This window comes from Hydractinia symbiolongicarpus, chromosome 1 (assembly GCF_029227915.1).
Source record: "Hydractinia symbiolongicarpus strain clone_291-10 chromosome 1, HSymV2.1, whole genome shotgun sequence".
Classification (NCBI taxonomy): domain Eukaryota; kingdom Metazoa; phylum Cnidaria; class Hydrozoa; order Anthoathecata; family Hydractiniidae; genus Hydractinia; species Hydractinia symbiolongicarpus.
In genome coordinates, this window is record NC_079875.1 from 13300287 (window position 1) to 13316119 (window position 15833).

A 15833-nucleotide genomic window follows, 5' to 3' on the forward strand; every position below is an offset into this window, starting at 1 on the left:
TTTACGATTAATATCGCATGCAACGCGTGTAGAGCTGTCATCCTTTTCCCATGCAAAGTACTCAAAAATATTCGCTTATCGGTGGTAAATAAAACAAAATTTGAACTAAAATTTGCACATGCCTTTTTCATTAGTACAAAACACCGCGATAAAATCATCCACCCTCTTGAAATTACGTGCACTACCTCACGCCCTTAAATGCGCCCATTTTTGATAACCAATCAAGAACAGAGTTCCCAGCTGTCTATCGGAAATTAAATTTTTAAAAATGGCTGCTGAATATTTATTTTTCTCATAAAGGATATGATCTTATACTGTACCTAATCTGTTTTCGTGAGGTTCAACATGGTAGATTCAAAAAGGAAGAAAACGTGTTATTGATTATTTGTGGTATTTGGTGAAATTATACGTGCGAGATTCGTATTTAGATATTTCTGTCAGCATTTTTCCGCAAGAAAAAAGGTTTCGCTAGCTAGCGCTATTACATACCATATTATTTAAAAAAATCTTGTGCTGCTGTTTAGAGATGGGGTATATAGAAGGACCTCTTTTGTTTCTAGCCTTTGACTCTAATTTATGTACATGGCAGACAAATGCTAGGTAAACAAGGTATATATTTTTCAGTCCATTGAGGTATTGTTTTTTGACTGTAAATGAATAAATGCATTCTCCAGGTCAGAATGTCCCATGGTACCACAAAAACTCAGAGGTTTCGCATTAAAATTCTCACTGAAGGAGCTTTGATGAAAAAAGAACTACAACATCTATGAAACTACACAATATACAGTTAGCTATGTCAAGTTTGAATTTAGAAAACAAAGATTAAAAAAATCACCCCATATTTTATGAAAAGCTGACTGCATGAATGGCATATTCTCCCCTAAATTATAATGGCTACCTGTAATTGATTTGAAAGTATAACGTGACATTTAGTGACCAGGAGAATAATGTATGAATCAGAAGGTATCAATCGATACTCCATAATATTTTAAAGTGTCGAAAAGTTGGTTAACAAGTCTTTTTAAACTGCTAAACACAGGAGCCTATTGTGATAGCTATTATGATTGACGTTAGAAAAATCTGGAACAGACCTCTTTGATAAGCTCTAACATTTTTTGCCTGACAGCAGAGGCAGAGCCTAGAGCTTTATAAATAAAAAGTAGCTATATGTAGCAGAGCTTACTGCTGTGAATGTGAACAGAAAAATTTGTCAAATACCAATGTCAATAAGGAGGAAACCTCTGTAGTATACTAAGTTCTTATAAAATTCGCTAGCAACACTTTTTAACCAGCAGTTTTGTACAGTCAAGTCAAACCGCTAAACGCAGGACCCCATCTCCATAGCTATACCATGAGTGACGAAAGAAGTCAGAAATGGGTTTTTTTGATCATCACTTTATGCTATCAGACAATGAGTTTGGTTTTTTTTGTATAATAACTGACAGAAAACTTTATCCAAACGAAACAGGACATTTTCCATACCACTTTCTCTCCAAGAAAGACAGCAAAGTTTTTGAGAAAATTGTTTCATTTAATTCTTAAAAATATTCAAAGGAATGGTACATTAAAAAGTAACATAAATTCAGAATTATTCACTTCAAATCTGATGGAATTTATTCGTAAACCACTACACTATTTTTGGCTTGTGTAAAAAATTGAATTAACAAACATGCAAAACTGTATGATTTGTGACATATTCCAATTGAAAAAAGTTAGGCTTAGTTTAATATCTATAAAATAAACATAATTTTCATATTCATTTCATAAAATAAATTTTAAGCCTTTTAAGGAAAGACTTATTTCAATGAATATGGGATGTTAATTAGATTTTCAGGTCAATGAAATTAAAAAACAAAAAGCCACACACTTGTTCCAACATGATACCCTCTAGATTACTTCTTCACAGTCTTCTTGAAAGAATCCACTCTCTATCTTCTATTATTATTATTATTATTATTACTATTATTACTAATCTCTCTTAGATGTAGAAAGGATTCCGTTGAAGATATTTCAATAATATTTACAATAACAATGTTTTTGAAATGCATGCTGCTGGTTTCAGCATGCATTGTAATAAGTGCATATGAAAGACAACGTAATAGTGCACTATTAGATACTTTAATAGATCGTATCCGATCTTACCAAAGGCAAGATCCTCAAAGCGATTATAAAGACTCTCGGAGAAGTTATTTTAATAATGGTAACATGAGAGGGCAATTCTCTAGGAGTAGGGACCCAAAGAATGATTACCACAGTGAAAACATTTTTAACGACAGAAGAAGTTATCTTGCGGATTTACTGAATCGTAATGTTCTTAAAGATGAAAGATGGAATGGTAAATCTGATGACTATGGAATTGATAGAAGATCGAAATTACCTTTAATTGTGCATGAAGATGAAGACGAAACAGGTGATATAGTGGATGAGAATCTTAATGATTTGGAAGAAGAGCACCCATATGTAAAAGACAGAATAACAAACAATGTAGAAGAGTCTTATAAAAAAATACCATACAATAAAAATCACTACTTGGAAAAGGAACACATTGAAAAAAATACTGTTGAACCAGTCACTGAAACACACACAATACAAATGCCTAATGTCTCGCCACAATCAGTAAGATCTTTCTTTAAATTTGTGTTAAATTTTTTCTCATATTACTGTCCCCTTTTTTAAATAAATGCATTCTATGCGAAATGCAAAATGGTAACTAAACCGGTCATTTAAAAAAATATAATGATGGGCATAAAGAGTTTATGTTCATCTTATCATCTTTTAAAATTGTTTACAAATTGTTTCTGGAAGGACAGGAAGCAATTTAAAAAAATTATTTTCAATCTTAATTTAGAAATTATACAAAGAGAAAAGAAATTGATCTACACTAGTGCTTCTGTTTTCTACGATCCTGTTTATATATTTACTGAACCCAGTTTTTATTTTAAAAGTAACAAAAGTCAGTAACACAATCCTTTCAACAAACTCTAAAATTTATTTTTGCGATGTCAACATAAGAACCAAGCATAAAAAAAGCTTCTTGAAACAACAATTATGACCGAGGGGGGAAAGTTTTTCCGAAATAAAGAAATTAGCATGGTACAATCATGTTTTCATAATTGCAAAGTAAGTTTGCAATGGTCAAAATTTTTAAAATCCCTAATTTTGGTGGAATATTAAAAGTAAAACAAATCTAACTAGACCAACATTAAGCCAGGTTATATTGATCTGACTGTAATATTGTGTAAATTGTCTGTTTAATTCATGTGTGCTTTTGTAGATGGATACTTATTTGTGTTACGGTTACAAATTACCAGCAGACGACAGATATATTGGTAAGCAATTGTGTAAATAGTTTGTTAATTACAATTTATAAATCGGTATAAACACCAATATTTACACCAATATTTTTGAAGTATGGAATAAGAAAATAAAATTTTTTATATAAAAAATAAATATAGTAAACATATAGTTTAAACTAGGCTGCTTCCTCTGTACTAACAAGAACTTTTTACTGTTTAGTTGAGTTTACTCCTCTTGCAAAGATGCAAGTGGCACATCATATGCTTCTCTTTGGATGCGAGGAACCTTTCAAAAAGGATACTTACTGGTAAATAAAACACTATAATGATTTATTTTACATAATTATATGTATGGTTTTTGGTTTTACATAAATAGTTGTGCTTTAGCAAAAAGCACATGGAAATAATGAGCCATATAAGTAATGCATTTACAAAAGCACATTAGAGGTGCAACATGGCGAAATTTTTGGCTTGCTGATGAGAAATTAATTAGTTTGCCAGCATGTGCATTTTTCAGTGAATTTTGAAGTTTAAGTTTTTAGCTGCTTCTATAGAAAAAATGACTTTTAGTAATTGTGCTTTACTTCCATATCATTAAAATAAGGCATGGTAACTAGTTGTAAGTAAGGGATATAGAAAGATTCACTCTGGCAGACAAACTTTCATGATGTCATCAGTGTTTCCAGCCTTACTATTCAAATTTACCTTTCTGCCACAATTTTTTTCTGCCACTAAGTGCCATACTTCAGGTTGGCAAACATGTATTTTATTTCTGCTATTTTTTTTGTTGTTTTGCAATTGCACCCTCCTACAGATAAGCAACTGTCAAATTTAACAAAAAACTGAGAGCAAAATATTTTTTGTTATCCACAATATGTTATATCGGGCAACTTAAGGCCAGTCCTCTTTTATTTCAGGGTCATTTTCAATAACTCAAGTTATAAAGATCGTGGCATAATTTATTGACCACCGTTTTTTTCAAGTGGTATTCCCCACCATTAAAGGGTCTTTAATTTCGCAGGAAGTAGCATAAAAGCAAGTCTTGCCATGAAGTGTCTTTCAAATACTCTGTATCAAATTGAAATATTTACCTCCCACGAAGATATGACATAGTCAATTTCAAAAAATGGCTTTAGATATATTAGAATGCTCGTTTTAGACATTTTGACGATTTATATATTCATACGTCAGGGTTATCCTCTAAATAGACCATGTAAGACGAGCTGTTACACCCTTTGTCCCAAAAATATACTTGTTCAATGACGAGGAAAAACGCTTTAAAAAAGTGCGGGAAAAGCGCTTTTTTGGCATATGACGTCATCAAAATTTCTCAGAAAAATTGAATTCTTTGTTTTACTATTCATATAATGATATGGTGGCCAATAAATTATGCCAGATTCTTTATAACTTTAAATAATGAAAATGACCCTCGAATAAAAAAGGACTGGCCTTAAGTAGCCCGAGATGTAAACGTAAGGAATGAAATTAATTAACTTTGTATCTTGTTACTGGTGAAAAAAACTGTTTTTGTTTCACCAAATTTAACAGCAAATGTGTGACTTAACGCTTTTACATGCATAAATTTTTGCTGATGACCCCATAACTTGGGATCTACATGTCGGTTTACAATCAAATTTTGTTAGTAAACATATAGGGTGTATGCAAGCGTACCCAAATTTTTTTATTGCAAGTTACAGATCCCAAGTTATTGGGTCATTGGAAAAAATTTAAGATGCCTGGGACGAGCAAATCAGTGTCACTTTGGCAAAAAAAATTATGTTAATCAATTCACCTTTTATAATGTCTATGTATTGACATTACTTTAAGCACTGCACTGGAAAATTTATTCTCTGTCACATTGGGCCTGCATTATGATATCTGAAAATAATAGATGGCATATTAATATTTTAGTCTGTAATGCCAATGTGTAATTTTGACACTAAGGGTTTAATAAAATGGTTGCAATATTTAAGTTTTGTTGATTGTGCATTTTGCCTTCTAGGAATTGTCGAGAGATGCAGCCTGTTTGTGCTACAGGTTCACAATCGATCATGTATGCGTGGGCTAAGAATGCGCCATCTTTAAAGATGCCAGAAAGTAAGAAAATATGTTTGGTGTTTGAGGTTTATTCATTTGAAAAACTGTAGAAAAAAAAACAGAGTTTACTTGTAAAGTTTTTATCATGAAGTTTTATGATACCTTGTGATACAAGCACGTTTTCAATCTGCAATGTGTTTTAATCATATATACAGGACAAAATTTACTTCCAAGGTGCAGTTAAAGTATTGCATTGTCTTTTTTCTAAACATTGCACCTGAAAACTTGTAAACCCTAATACAAGGACTGGACTATACAAAATGTAAATTGGTGTCAACAAAGAGGTTAAGTCCTATCGATAAAATCAAGTGCTAAATGTTTTCCTACATTTTTATTTAAAATATTATATAAATTGTTTTGAAAATTACAAAACAAAACCTACTTAAAAATAAAAATTGAAAATCTGGTTTGTGTAGTCTTATTGCTGACCTTGTATTGTCAAGGTTAAAGCTGCAGATTTCTTGATCCATATTAATGCCTTTTTTTGATGCACATCACCATGGTAATAATATACAAATTTTTTTTTAGATGTTGGTTTTCGTGTTGGCAAGCACAGCACTGTGAAATACTTGGTTCTTCAAGTACATTACATGGATGTTTCAGCTTTTCAAGGTTTGTGTTAACGACAAAATATATAATTATCTTGACGGCTATAAATTACACGGAAGTAAGAAATTCTCAAAATTTTAGAAGCTGTAATCAGAAGTGCTGTATTTTTGCTTTTGCGAATTTTATTCTTTTGTGTAAGTTAACTTAATTTGTTTCTTCACACCATTTGACTTATTTTTAGCTGGCCACACAGATCATTCAGGTTTGAAGTTTGAACTAACAAGATTGAAGTAAGTAATCGTTTTAATTAAGAAGGCAAGTATGTTAAATAAACAAGCAATATATTTTGAATTTAATCTTTTTTAGAAAACAATTTCTTGCTGGTATCTATCTCTTAGCAAATGGATGGACTCCAATTCCTCCCCATGTCAAAAGTAAACAAAAATCTTTTACATTATTTTTTATAAGGTCTGCTTTATTTTTGCACGTCATATTACTGTGCTTAACCAATGCGAATGAAGGCAACATTATTTGCTTCAACTTGGCGTTAATTATTTTAATTTTGTCTATGAGTTTTTCATAATATAACGAGTATAGCTAGATAGGTAAATTATGAAATATCAAACAAAACTTTGCACATAAAAAACACCTGCAGTTTTAGTTTACACAATGTTAACAAAGTGTCTCTGCGATGTCTGCATTACCAAACAATTAACGCAATGACCATGCTAATGTCAGCAAGAATTATAACAGTTATAGGTTTTGCATCTAACCAAATAACCTAAAATCCTAGTTAAAGTCTGTTGTGAACATTGAAAAGTGAGCTTTGACAAGTTTAAAGTGTCTAGGTCTTATATGAAAAAAGCTGTAAATAATTACTTGCAGGCATGATGTTTAAAATTAAGCATTTATTCCAATGATTTGTTAAACAGGATTGTAGAGTCTTTAATATGCATTTTCTGATCTAAAAAATGGTTTGTTGAAGTGTTACATGCAGTGGTGTATAGGACACTGAAATGAGTTATATTTAATTTAGATGCACACATAGACATGGGCTGTCAGTACCCAAACGGTTCACCAGTCATCTATCCATTCCGTTTCCGAACACATGCTCACAAGCTTGGTAAGTTGTTGTTTGGTTTTGGAAAAACCTGGAAACATGGCTCTAAATACCATGATTGTTACCCCCACTCAGAAATTATTTTGCTTCTTTAGGACCTGCTAAAACTGAGAAGTTATCATTTAAAGATTTATTTTTTTAGTAAAATTTTAAGTACATTTAATACATTCAATACAACAAATATATACATTTAATAAATTTACTGGAAAATAATATCAAATTTAGCCTCTCAAAGCTGAAAAATAATGTTAACAGAAAAGAAACTTAAAAAAGAATCAAAAATAGTGTTAATCCTTTTGGAAGAAACTTCACAATACTCCAACACGTATATTTATATAGATTTAATATTTTCTTCGATATTTTAGGAGTTGTGATCACTGGTTATCGTGTTCGCAATGGTAAATGGACGCTTATAGGAAAAGGTGATCCTCAAAGACCACAGGTACAACATCTCTTAATGTTTTTTAAGTCTTGGGGGTTTGAGTTGGATTGAGTGCTAAAATATTTCCATGATTTATTTAGGCTTTTTACAAGGTCTTTAATGACATTGACATTCAAGATGGAGACAAAGTGGTATGAGCTTTTTTTTTTCTTCTCTGTCGAAAGTTATATCTTTTTTTCTGTTATTATACACAATCTAAAGTCATGATTAGTAGCATTGCAGCCAAGTGTGACCTTGTAGTTGAAAGTGGCCTTGTGGAGTTTGCAGGAAAGGGGTTGGTAGTAACTCAATTTTTGTCAGACTTGCAAGCATTGGGTACATAAGAAGTGCAGTAGTATTAGTGGAAGGTTAAGAGCTGACATTCAGTTTGTATGCAAGCGTTGCAAAGGTTAGATTATAGAGAATGAAGTATTTCCAGTTTTAATGATGTACAACAGTGGCTCGTTAGAGATAGTTGAGAACTTCTGTTACTTAGGTGATATTTTGGGCAGTAAAGGGGGTGTTGGAAGAAGTGTTACTTGCAGGATAGGTTCTGCTTGGAAAAAGTTCAGAGAGTTACTTCCTTTGTTGACTAGCAGAGTCCTGTCAATTGAGGTAAAAGGTAGGTTGTATGAGGCCTGTGTAAGAAGTGTTATGTTTTACGGTAGTGAGACATGGGCAGTGAAGCAGGAAGATCTTGACCGTTTAGAAAGGAATAATATGAGAATGGTTAGGTGGATGTGTAACGCCAGTCTGAGAGACAGAAAGAGTTCAGATGAGCTAAGAAGCAGGCTAAGTCTCCGTAGAATTAAAGATGTTATCCAGATAAGAAGATTGAATTGGCTGGGGCACTTGGAAAGAATGGAGGAAGATAATTGGGTAAGAAAGTGTAGAGACTTGATAGTTCCTGGGGCAAAGCCCAGAGGCAGACGGAGAAAGACTTGGCAGGAGGTTATAAGGACAGACTTGATACAGAGGAAGTTGAGTTTAGATCTAACACAGTCTAGATCAGATTGGAAGAGGGTCATTAATATAGCCCGTCCAACCCATGCTAGCATGGAAAACGGACGTTATGCCGAGAATGATGATGATGATGAAATTTGTAGGCATCCTATCAATAACACATATGTGTGGTTATTTACAACAAGCCTTTGTGCCCTTGACTATCGATGCTAGCTCCTGTGGATATGAAATAATTTTCAACTCTAGAAAAAAAATAAAAACGCATACAAAATTTGTTCAGTGATGCTGCATAACTAAAAGTAATGCCTTAAAACCTCAATGTTTTTTTTGCAATAGATACTTAACGTTTCCTGACTGATGTAAATTGATAATTTTTAGATGGGTCGATGCACGTATAATTCCATGACAAGAAACAAAACAACTTATATTGGGTTGGTATCTGAGCATTAAGTCTATAAATAAAATAAAAAAACATATCACAGTTCTTTATGTTTGTTTTTCTGTATTGTGACCCTATTTTCAGTTTCCTCCATTTATAAGAGCTATTCTTGCTAATATCTGTTAATACAAAAGAAATAGAAAGTATACTTCAGTGAAAGGGTTTCTAAACTATTACGAAACATTCCATTTAGTGCAACACACTCTGATGAAATGTGCAACTTCTATATTATGTATTTTTACGATTCCCAAAAATACAAAAATGCTGTATTTGGATGTAATCGACCTGATATCGAAAATACAATCTACCCAAAAGACACAGACATTCCTCTTGCTGTTGACGAAGCAAACAACAGAAAAACATCCAGTAAGTAAATTTTAATTTGTTTACATTGAAATATGTTTAGTAAAAACACATGTATTTCTTTTTCTATGTTATATTTGAAAAATAATGTCATAGTACAGTACAGGATTTGCAGGAGAGGCTTGCATGCAATTTTTTATGCTTGTGACTACACACAAGCAAAATTAATTAGAGATACTAATGATAGCACTTGGGAAATGTCAAACTTCACAAGAAGTTGAATTGTGTAACACACCTGAAAACACATCCTTGACTTGCACTTTATGACACACATACAAAAGTTTTCTTATTGCAGTATGTGAAAATTTCTGTGACATTGCACTCACACGAAAAACAATAAACCCATTTAACGATTTGGAAGTTGGTGGTAGCGTTGATAACCCGCTAACATACTAACTTTTTTATTGTGTTAGATATGAAACGATGGCACGGACAACGTAGTAGACATTGACCTGTATTATCACGAAGACTAACACGGACAGTGATAAAATTTTTGACATTGTCGAGTTTTACATGACTAATTAATAATTTTGGTTGCACTTGTGTTCGTTGGGTTGTTTGTTGTTATTTTGTTTTCACTGCAATTGATATTATTATTTATTTATTTTTATATATTGTTGTTAGTTTTTCTTTTTTGCACAATACACAATCTGATGTTTTTTTTAAATGTCTGAGAGGTAACTCCAGTAAGAAACAGGAGCATGATGTTTGAAATACTTAAAAGTTTGAAGGCATGAGACTGGACATCATTCAATTTTTGTGAAATTATGTTCTAAATTAAGTTGAACTAAATGATAAACTAAATATGGGTGCCTATTTAATCAAATGAATTAGTTTCTGCAGAAATTTGAGTCAAAAATACGCTTTTCTTGAGAAGCTTTTGATATTTGCAGGAATTAATTTTCAAAGTCTCAGAAGCCATAATTTTTTTTATTTATTGTGATTATCAAAAAAATTTTCAGGAAATTTATCTGAAGTGAATTTATGTGTCCTAAAATACCTTCGCAATAAAACGCGAATTTTGTGAAAAAATCTGTTATTAGTCTGCTTAAGGAATCTGATTTTTACGTAAATTTCTCAATGTGATGCAAGATTAAGCTAGCTGTAACATTATTAATTCTTAAGGTTACACTTGTTTCCTGTAGTTGTGCAAATAAAGAATTTGTAATAAAACCATTGGCACATAACTTTTATGGAGATTAATAAACATGATATATGTCTCATCTTCTTCATTAAAATATTGTATTATTTTGTCGCATATTATAATTCTGGAGAAAAACCTTGACTTTTTATTGTTCATCCACCACTGTCATTTGTTAACAGTTTCAAATGAAAAGCACAGCTACACAAGTTACGAACAAGTTCATCGATGGCCAAAACATGGATTGACTGACGGTGATTTACCATTAACAATTGGACAAATATCTGGTGTTGCTGTGGACGATGCCAGAGACCTTGTTTTTATTTTCCACAGAGGAAGAAGAGTCTGGGGTGGAGAGTAAGTACTCAATTCTTGTTTACATTTCTTACAGTTGATTTCTCAGTTTCAAATATTTTCACTGTTTTTTTAGTACCTTCGATGTACGAAATAATATAAGAAAAAAATACCGCACTCCCATTCGCGAAAGAACTATCATATGGATTAATCGCAAAACTGGAGATCTGATTGGTGCAGGAGGAGAGAGAATGTAAGCACACTTGTCATTTTGTCTGTTCACTTTCTGCATGCAATAATGTTTGATGGAAACTTGAAAGTCTTACCATAAGAAAACAATGTTTTAAAGGAATGTTATGAAATGGGAATTTTATTTTAGGTTTTGTATGCCACATGGTATTACGTTGGATAGTGAAGGAAATATTTGGGTTACTGATGTTGGTGCTCACCAGGTATATAATTTCTTCCTGTTTTGTGTTTATTTTTCTGTTTTTTATTGGGCTACCTTTAGAAATGAAAACAATGGCTTATTCTGATTGGCTGATGAAACTTAACCGTGTTGTTGGCAGGGAAGATTAACTCTAAATCGATTTAAATAAAAAAAAATTCAGCGTGTTCAAATGTTTAAAGTCTTTTTAGTTTTCAATTTTTTCTAAGTGAATAGCTGACTCAGCGTATTTGAATTTAGGGGTTTATTCCCTTTAATATTTCTGACTAGGTATTATTTCCTATTTTTATATTTGGTTTCAGGTTTTCAAGTTATCGCCAAAACTGAAAATTCTTCTTTCTGTTGGTGTTCGATTTGAAAATGGGAAAGACGATAAACATTTTTGTAAGCCGACTGATGTTGCTGTGATGAAAGATGGTACCTTCTTTGTTGCTGATGGGTAAGTCAGTTATTTGATGGTTAGGGCCTTAACGTTTTCACATCTCTATGTCTTTACCAAAGAATTATCTGTTTTAGCACTTTTATTTAGTCTATACCTCCTTACACTGGCCCTTTATAAATGTCAGTGTTGACATTTAATGTAAACAATTTTTGTTATTATTATTATTTGTTATTTGATTTCTATTCTATTGTCTTGAACAGAATTCATCTTGTCATGGCACTATTTTTTTATACTTCTTGACAGCTTTGGAATTTGACGTAAACTGTTACAATTTCTTGTTCAATTGCCAATGTTTTTTTTTGTTAATTTTTTTTTCTTGCATTTTACTCGCTATGAAGTTTTGATTCGTATTTTATATTTTTGTTTAGATATTGCAATTCAAGGATTGCAAAATTTGATAAAGATGGAAAAATGACCATGGAAATATCTGAAAGCTCCTTCGAAAACACATGTTAGTCTTTTGTTGTGTGGTGAAAAACTTATGTTGGTTAAAAAGTGGTGTAAAAAAATGGTCAGAGAAATAGGGTAAAATTGGTCATGAAAATTGCGCAAAACTTATAACGAAGGCGTCAGTAACCGTGATTCTTCCCATTCTAACAAATTAGCGGTAATTCATACATGAAACCCACGCCTCCTCACAACTCCTCAAATCTCAAATTCAAAAGGTCTCCCCAAATGTCGTCATTTTTGTTTGAAGTTTAGGTTTTCTTCTTAAATCTCTTCAAAACAAATTTGGCATTTGGTTATTTTTATATCATTTTTTTGAATCAACGTAACTTGTGGTTGCTGCTGCCTGCAAACATTACTTTTTTTGTTGTGTTTATATTGGAAGTGACGTTTCTTAGTTATCTTTTGTAAGAAAATATTGAGGAGCCAGTCTGTGTGTTCCTGTGTGCTCCTTCATTTTTTAAAAAAATGAAGAAACACACAGGAAAGTTCAAGTTTTTTGCCTCAAATCTCCTCAATTTTTTTAACAAAGCTTCTCAATATTCATTCTCATTCTAGATGGTTTTCCGAAACCTCATAACATGAACGTCGTGCATAGCTTGGCGTTGGATGAAAAACATCACCGTTTATTCGTGGCCGACCGCGAAAATCGACGCGTTCTAATATTCCACCCAGACACTGGAGAATTCAAGTCAGCTATCGTGAAGAAATTTAAAGGCGCTGTGTACGCTGTAGCATATAATGACGCAATGGGTAGGTTTGATTTTCCAGACGCAATGAGAAATTAACCCTTGCAATGCGCATTTTTTTTTTAAAAAAAAGACCCCTTTTTGACCAGAACATAAGTAGCTTTCCAAAGTTTTAGTTGCCAATGTTGGCTAAGGAAACGACTTGATGGCCGTGTTTGGTACTGTTGGGTAGTTCAATTTATCCCCTTTCTAAAGCGTAGGACTCCCTGTTCATAACAACTTACTCCGCAGGAGTAACGGCGCTCCATTTGTGAACTGTTTGTGGTCTAAGGGTTTTAGAGGTTGCAGGTATCTCTGTCGTTTTTAATTATATATCACACAACTGATGTGATACACGCACTGATTTGGTAATACTCGAGCGTGCACGTGGTACTTCTACATCAAAAAGACCGCCAAAATTTCAGAAATGGTAAAAAAAGAGGAGGAATGCTAAATACACCTTTCCCGAATTACATGTTTTTTAAAATTTTAGAATTTTGATGTTTTGACTCAGGATCATTCAACATCATTAAATTATTATGCGTATAAAGTTTTAACTGAATCCTACATGCGAAAATGCTGTTTTGGTGGTATTAATATTACGGTCAAACTCTTAATTTTCGACTTGTACTAATAAGCCTAGGTTTCAAGCAGGGTTAAATTTCAACAAAATTAAAAAAACCTCTTGTAAGAGGTTGTTTGTTTGCTGTATGAATGTAAAGATTTGACAGTCTATCAAGTTTCATGAAGTTTAGAAATAGCACCGGTACATAAGAAAAACTAATTCGGGAAAGGTGTATTAAATGGAACTAAATGTTCTTCGCGCCAAAACTGATAAACTGATTTTTTATAAGAAACTCGTTTTAAGAACAGAAATTGGAGATAGATTACTCACCAGGTCTCTCAAAAGAAACTACCATAAACCCTTCGGATATAAGCCCCGGGTTATGCAAGTTCATAAGCTTTCTATAATGGACTTATAAAAGTACGGGCTTTTATTTGGAGGTTGGCTGTAGCGCAAAGAATCATACATGTTTAATCTTGGGGTTAAATAACTACGTATGTTTTATCCTAGGCGGTGTTCTTCATGTTGTCAATGGACCATGGAATGGTTTCCCTTTACCGATATCTGGCTTCACTTACAGTTTAACTCAAGAAAAAATCATTTCAAAATGGAAACCAGAGAAGGTATGTATTTTAATTTCATTTCTTTTTATTGAATTCTATTTAAGGTATTATAAGGTAGCTACAACGACGAAAAATATTTTTGAGAGGTTGAATTTCAAGGATTGTGCCCAAGAGTAATTGTGTAAGCTGTTTCAACATCAGACACGCTACCTCGAAATTTTTAAAAGTGTACAGATTTTTGTTCACAACATGTTTAATTTGATATTAAGAAGCTTTATTTAGAATTTATGGGCTTTATTTAGATCTATGGGCTTTAATAAACACAGGGGTTGACAAAAAAATGTACTCATGTTACGTTAACACTAAAATAACTCTTTTGTAACCTAGGGACTTCATTTACCACACGATGTTGCTGTTACAGAAGATAATCGAGACATATTTGTAGCTGAAATTGGACCAAATAAGATCTGGAAGTTCACTCGAGTAATCAAGAACAGACCTTAACCGTTAAAAAAGGTCTTATATTAATACGGGATAGGTGAAGTTTTCGGTGAAATGTGTGTGTATGGGTTTGTCTCTTTTTTCGTCTTGCTGGTTCAATTTCGTAAAAAGTTTATGTTCATCGCCGTTCATTCTCTCGAGGCGTACCAACTGATTATTAATTTTTTTAGAAAGTTTCAGTTCTGTTTCTTTTTGTAGTTTGTAATTATTTTAAACGTACGTGAACAAGAAGAGAAGCAGTTTGTTTGGTGTTATGATGTAGTCGTTTTCGTTTTAATACATGTACGTTTGACTTCCACGGCCCCCTTGCTATAACTCGTGTTTCACCTTCTGTTTTGCTATTGTTTTTTTTTTGTCTTAGTTACTAAGAATCTTTTTACCTCAGAATGCGCTAAACCCTGTTTGTCTCGTTTGGTGGAAATAAGCTGAACCTTGTCTCGTTTACTAGAAAAATACAGAAATAGTTTTTTTTTCGTTTAATGGATGAACACTGAGCCTTTTTTAGTAAGGTATAGCTGAAAATTTCTTTTGCTCATGTTATAAGTTCTATCACATGCAAACAAGAAAATGGTTCTCACTGTGTCTCTTCATATTAACACCTATATTTCTCGTTAATGGTTATTCACACCTACAGTTAAAACAATTAATTCTCTCACAATTAACTCTCTCACGCATCTCCACACGCGTTGTATATATCAATTATTGTATTTAGTGTATTTTCGTAGTTTTATTTTCGTCAACATGAAATATATTTATCCTTGTGGATGTGTTTATTGTTATCCTATAAAGACATCCTTGTTATCAGTCTCCTTTTCATCTTTGGTTCCAGTCCTCTTCTCCGTCTATTTTAGGAGCAGTGCCGACTGCTTTAGTCGCTTCTTTATTTCCAGTCCCCTTTCCATCTCTGGTTTCAGTCCCCTTCTACACCTATTTTGTGAACAGTGCTGATTGCTGAAATAACTGTCAGTTTCATAACGCAGCGGTTTTTAACACTTAAGAAAATTCAAACTGGGACGATGGTGACAAGAAACAACACTCTAGTATTCTGAAAAGTTAGGAAAATATTTACCACCGGTAAAACAACGTTCCAAAAAAGAAAAAAAATTGTAATTAAAATGGTACAATGTTTTTATATAACTGTGTAAACTTCTCGCCTGTGCCTTCGGTTGTTTCATGTTTTTTTTAGCTAAAAATATTCAGATATGGTTACGGAAATGATAAAACCCCTTCCTCTTTCCAGAATTCTTTAGGTCTAGTTAATTGTTTGTCCAGCGGTTGATACTTTAGATCAAGGTATGACATCTGCATATTGCCTTATGTTTTATTGCAGTTTCTTAAGGGAAGAAAAGTTTGCGCAAGAAAAGGCTGCGAATTCATGGTCGAAAAAATCGTAAATTGCGAAATTAAAGATTGTGAATATGATATTTTGTCAAGAAATTGCGGTATTTAAAATTAA

At 32.7% G+C, this 15833-nt stretch overlaps 1 protein-coding gene across 1 annotated transcript; it reads left to right on the forward strand.

Moving 5' to 3' along the window:
• The first annotated feature begins 511 nt into the window (after positions 1-511).
• Positions 512-15142, forward strand: LOC130640814 (peptidyl-glycine alpha-amidating monooxygenase-like). The gene is made up of 21 exons (XM_057447380.1): positions 512-600; positions 1983-2616; positions 3275-3329; positions 3517-3604; positions 5299-5393; positions 5922-6005; positions 6184-6232; positions 6309-6376; positions 6979-7065; positions 7428-7504; positions 7585-7635; positions 8825-8877; positions 9079-9251; positions 10572-10746; positions 10820-10936; positions 11063-11135; positions 11434-11570; positions 11942-12024; positions 12579-12773; positions 13824-13936; positions 14264-15142. The coding sequence occupies exons 1-21, from the start codon at positions 527-529 to the stop codon at positions 14378-14380; spliced, it is 2598 nt and encodes an 865-aa protein (XP_057303363.1). The 5' UTR covers positions 512-526; the 3' UTR covers positions 14381-15142.
• The last annotated feature ends 691 nt before the right edge of the window (positions 15143-15833 follow it).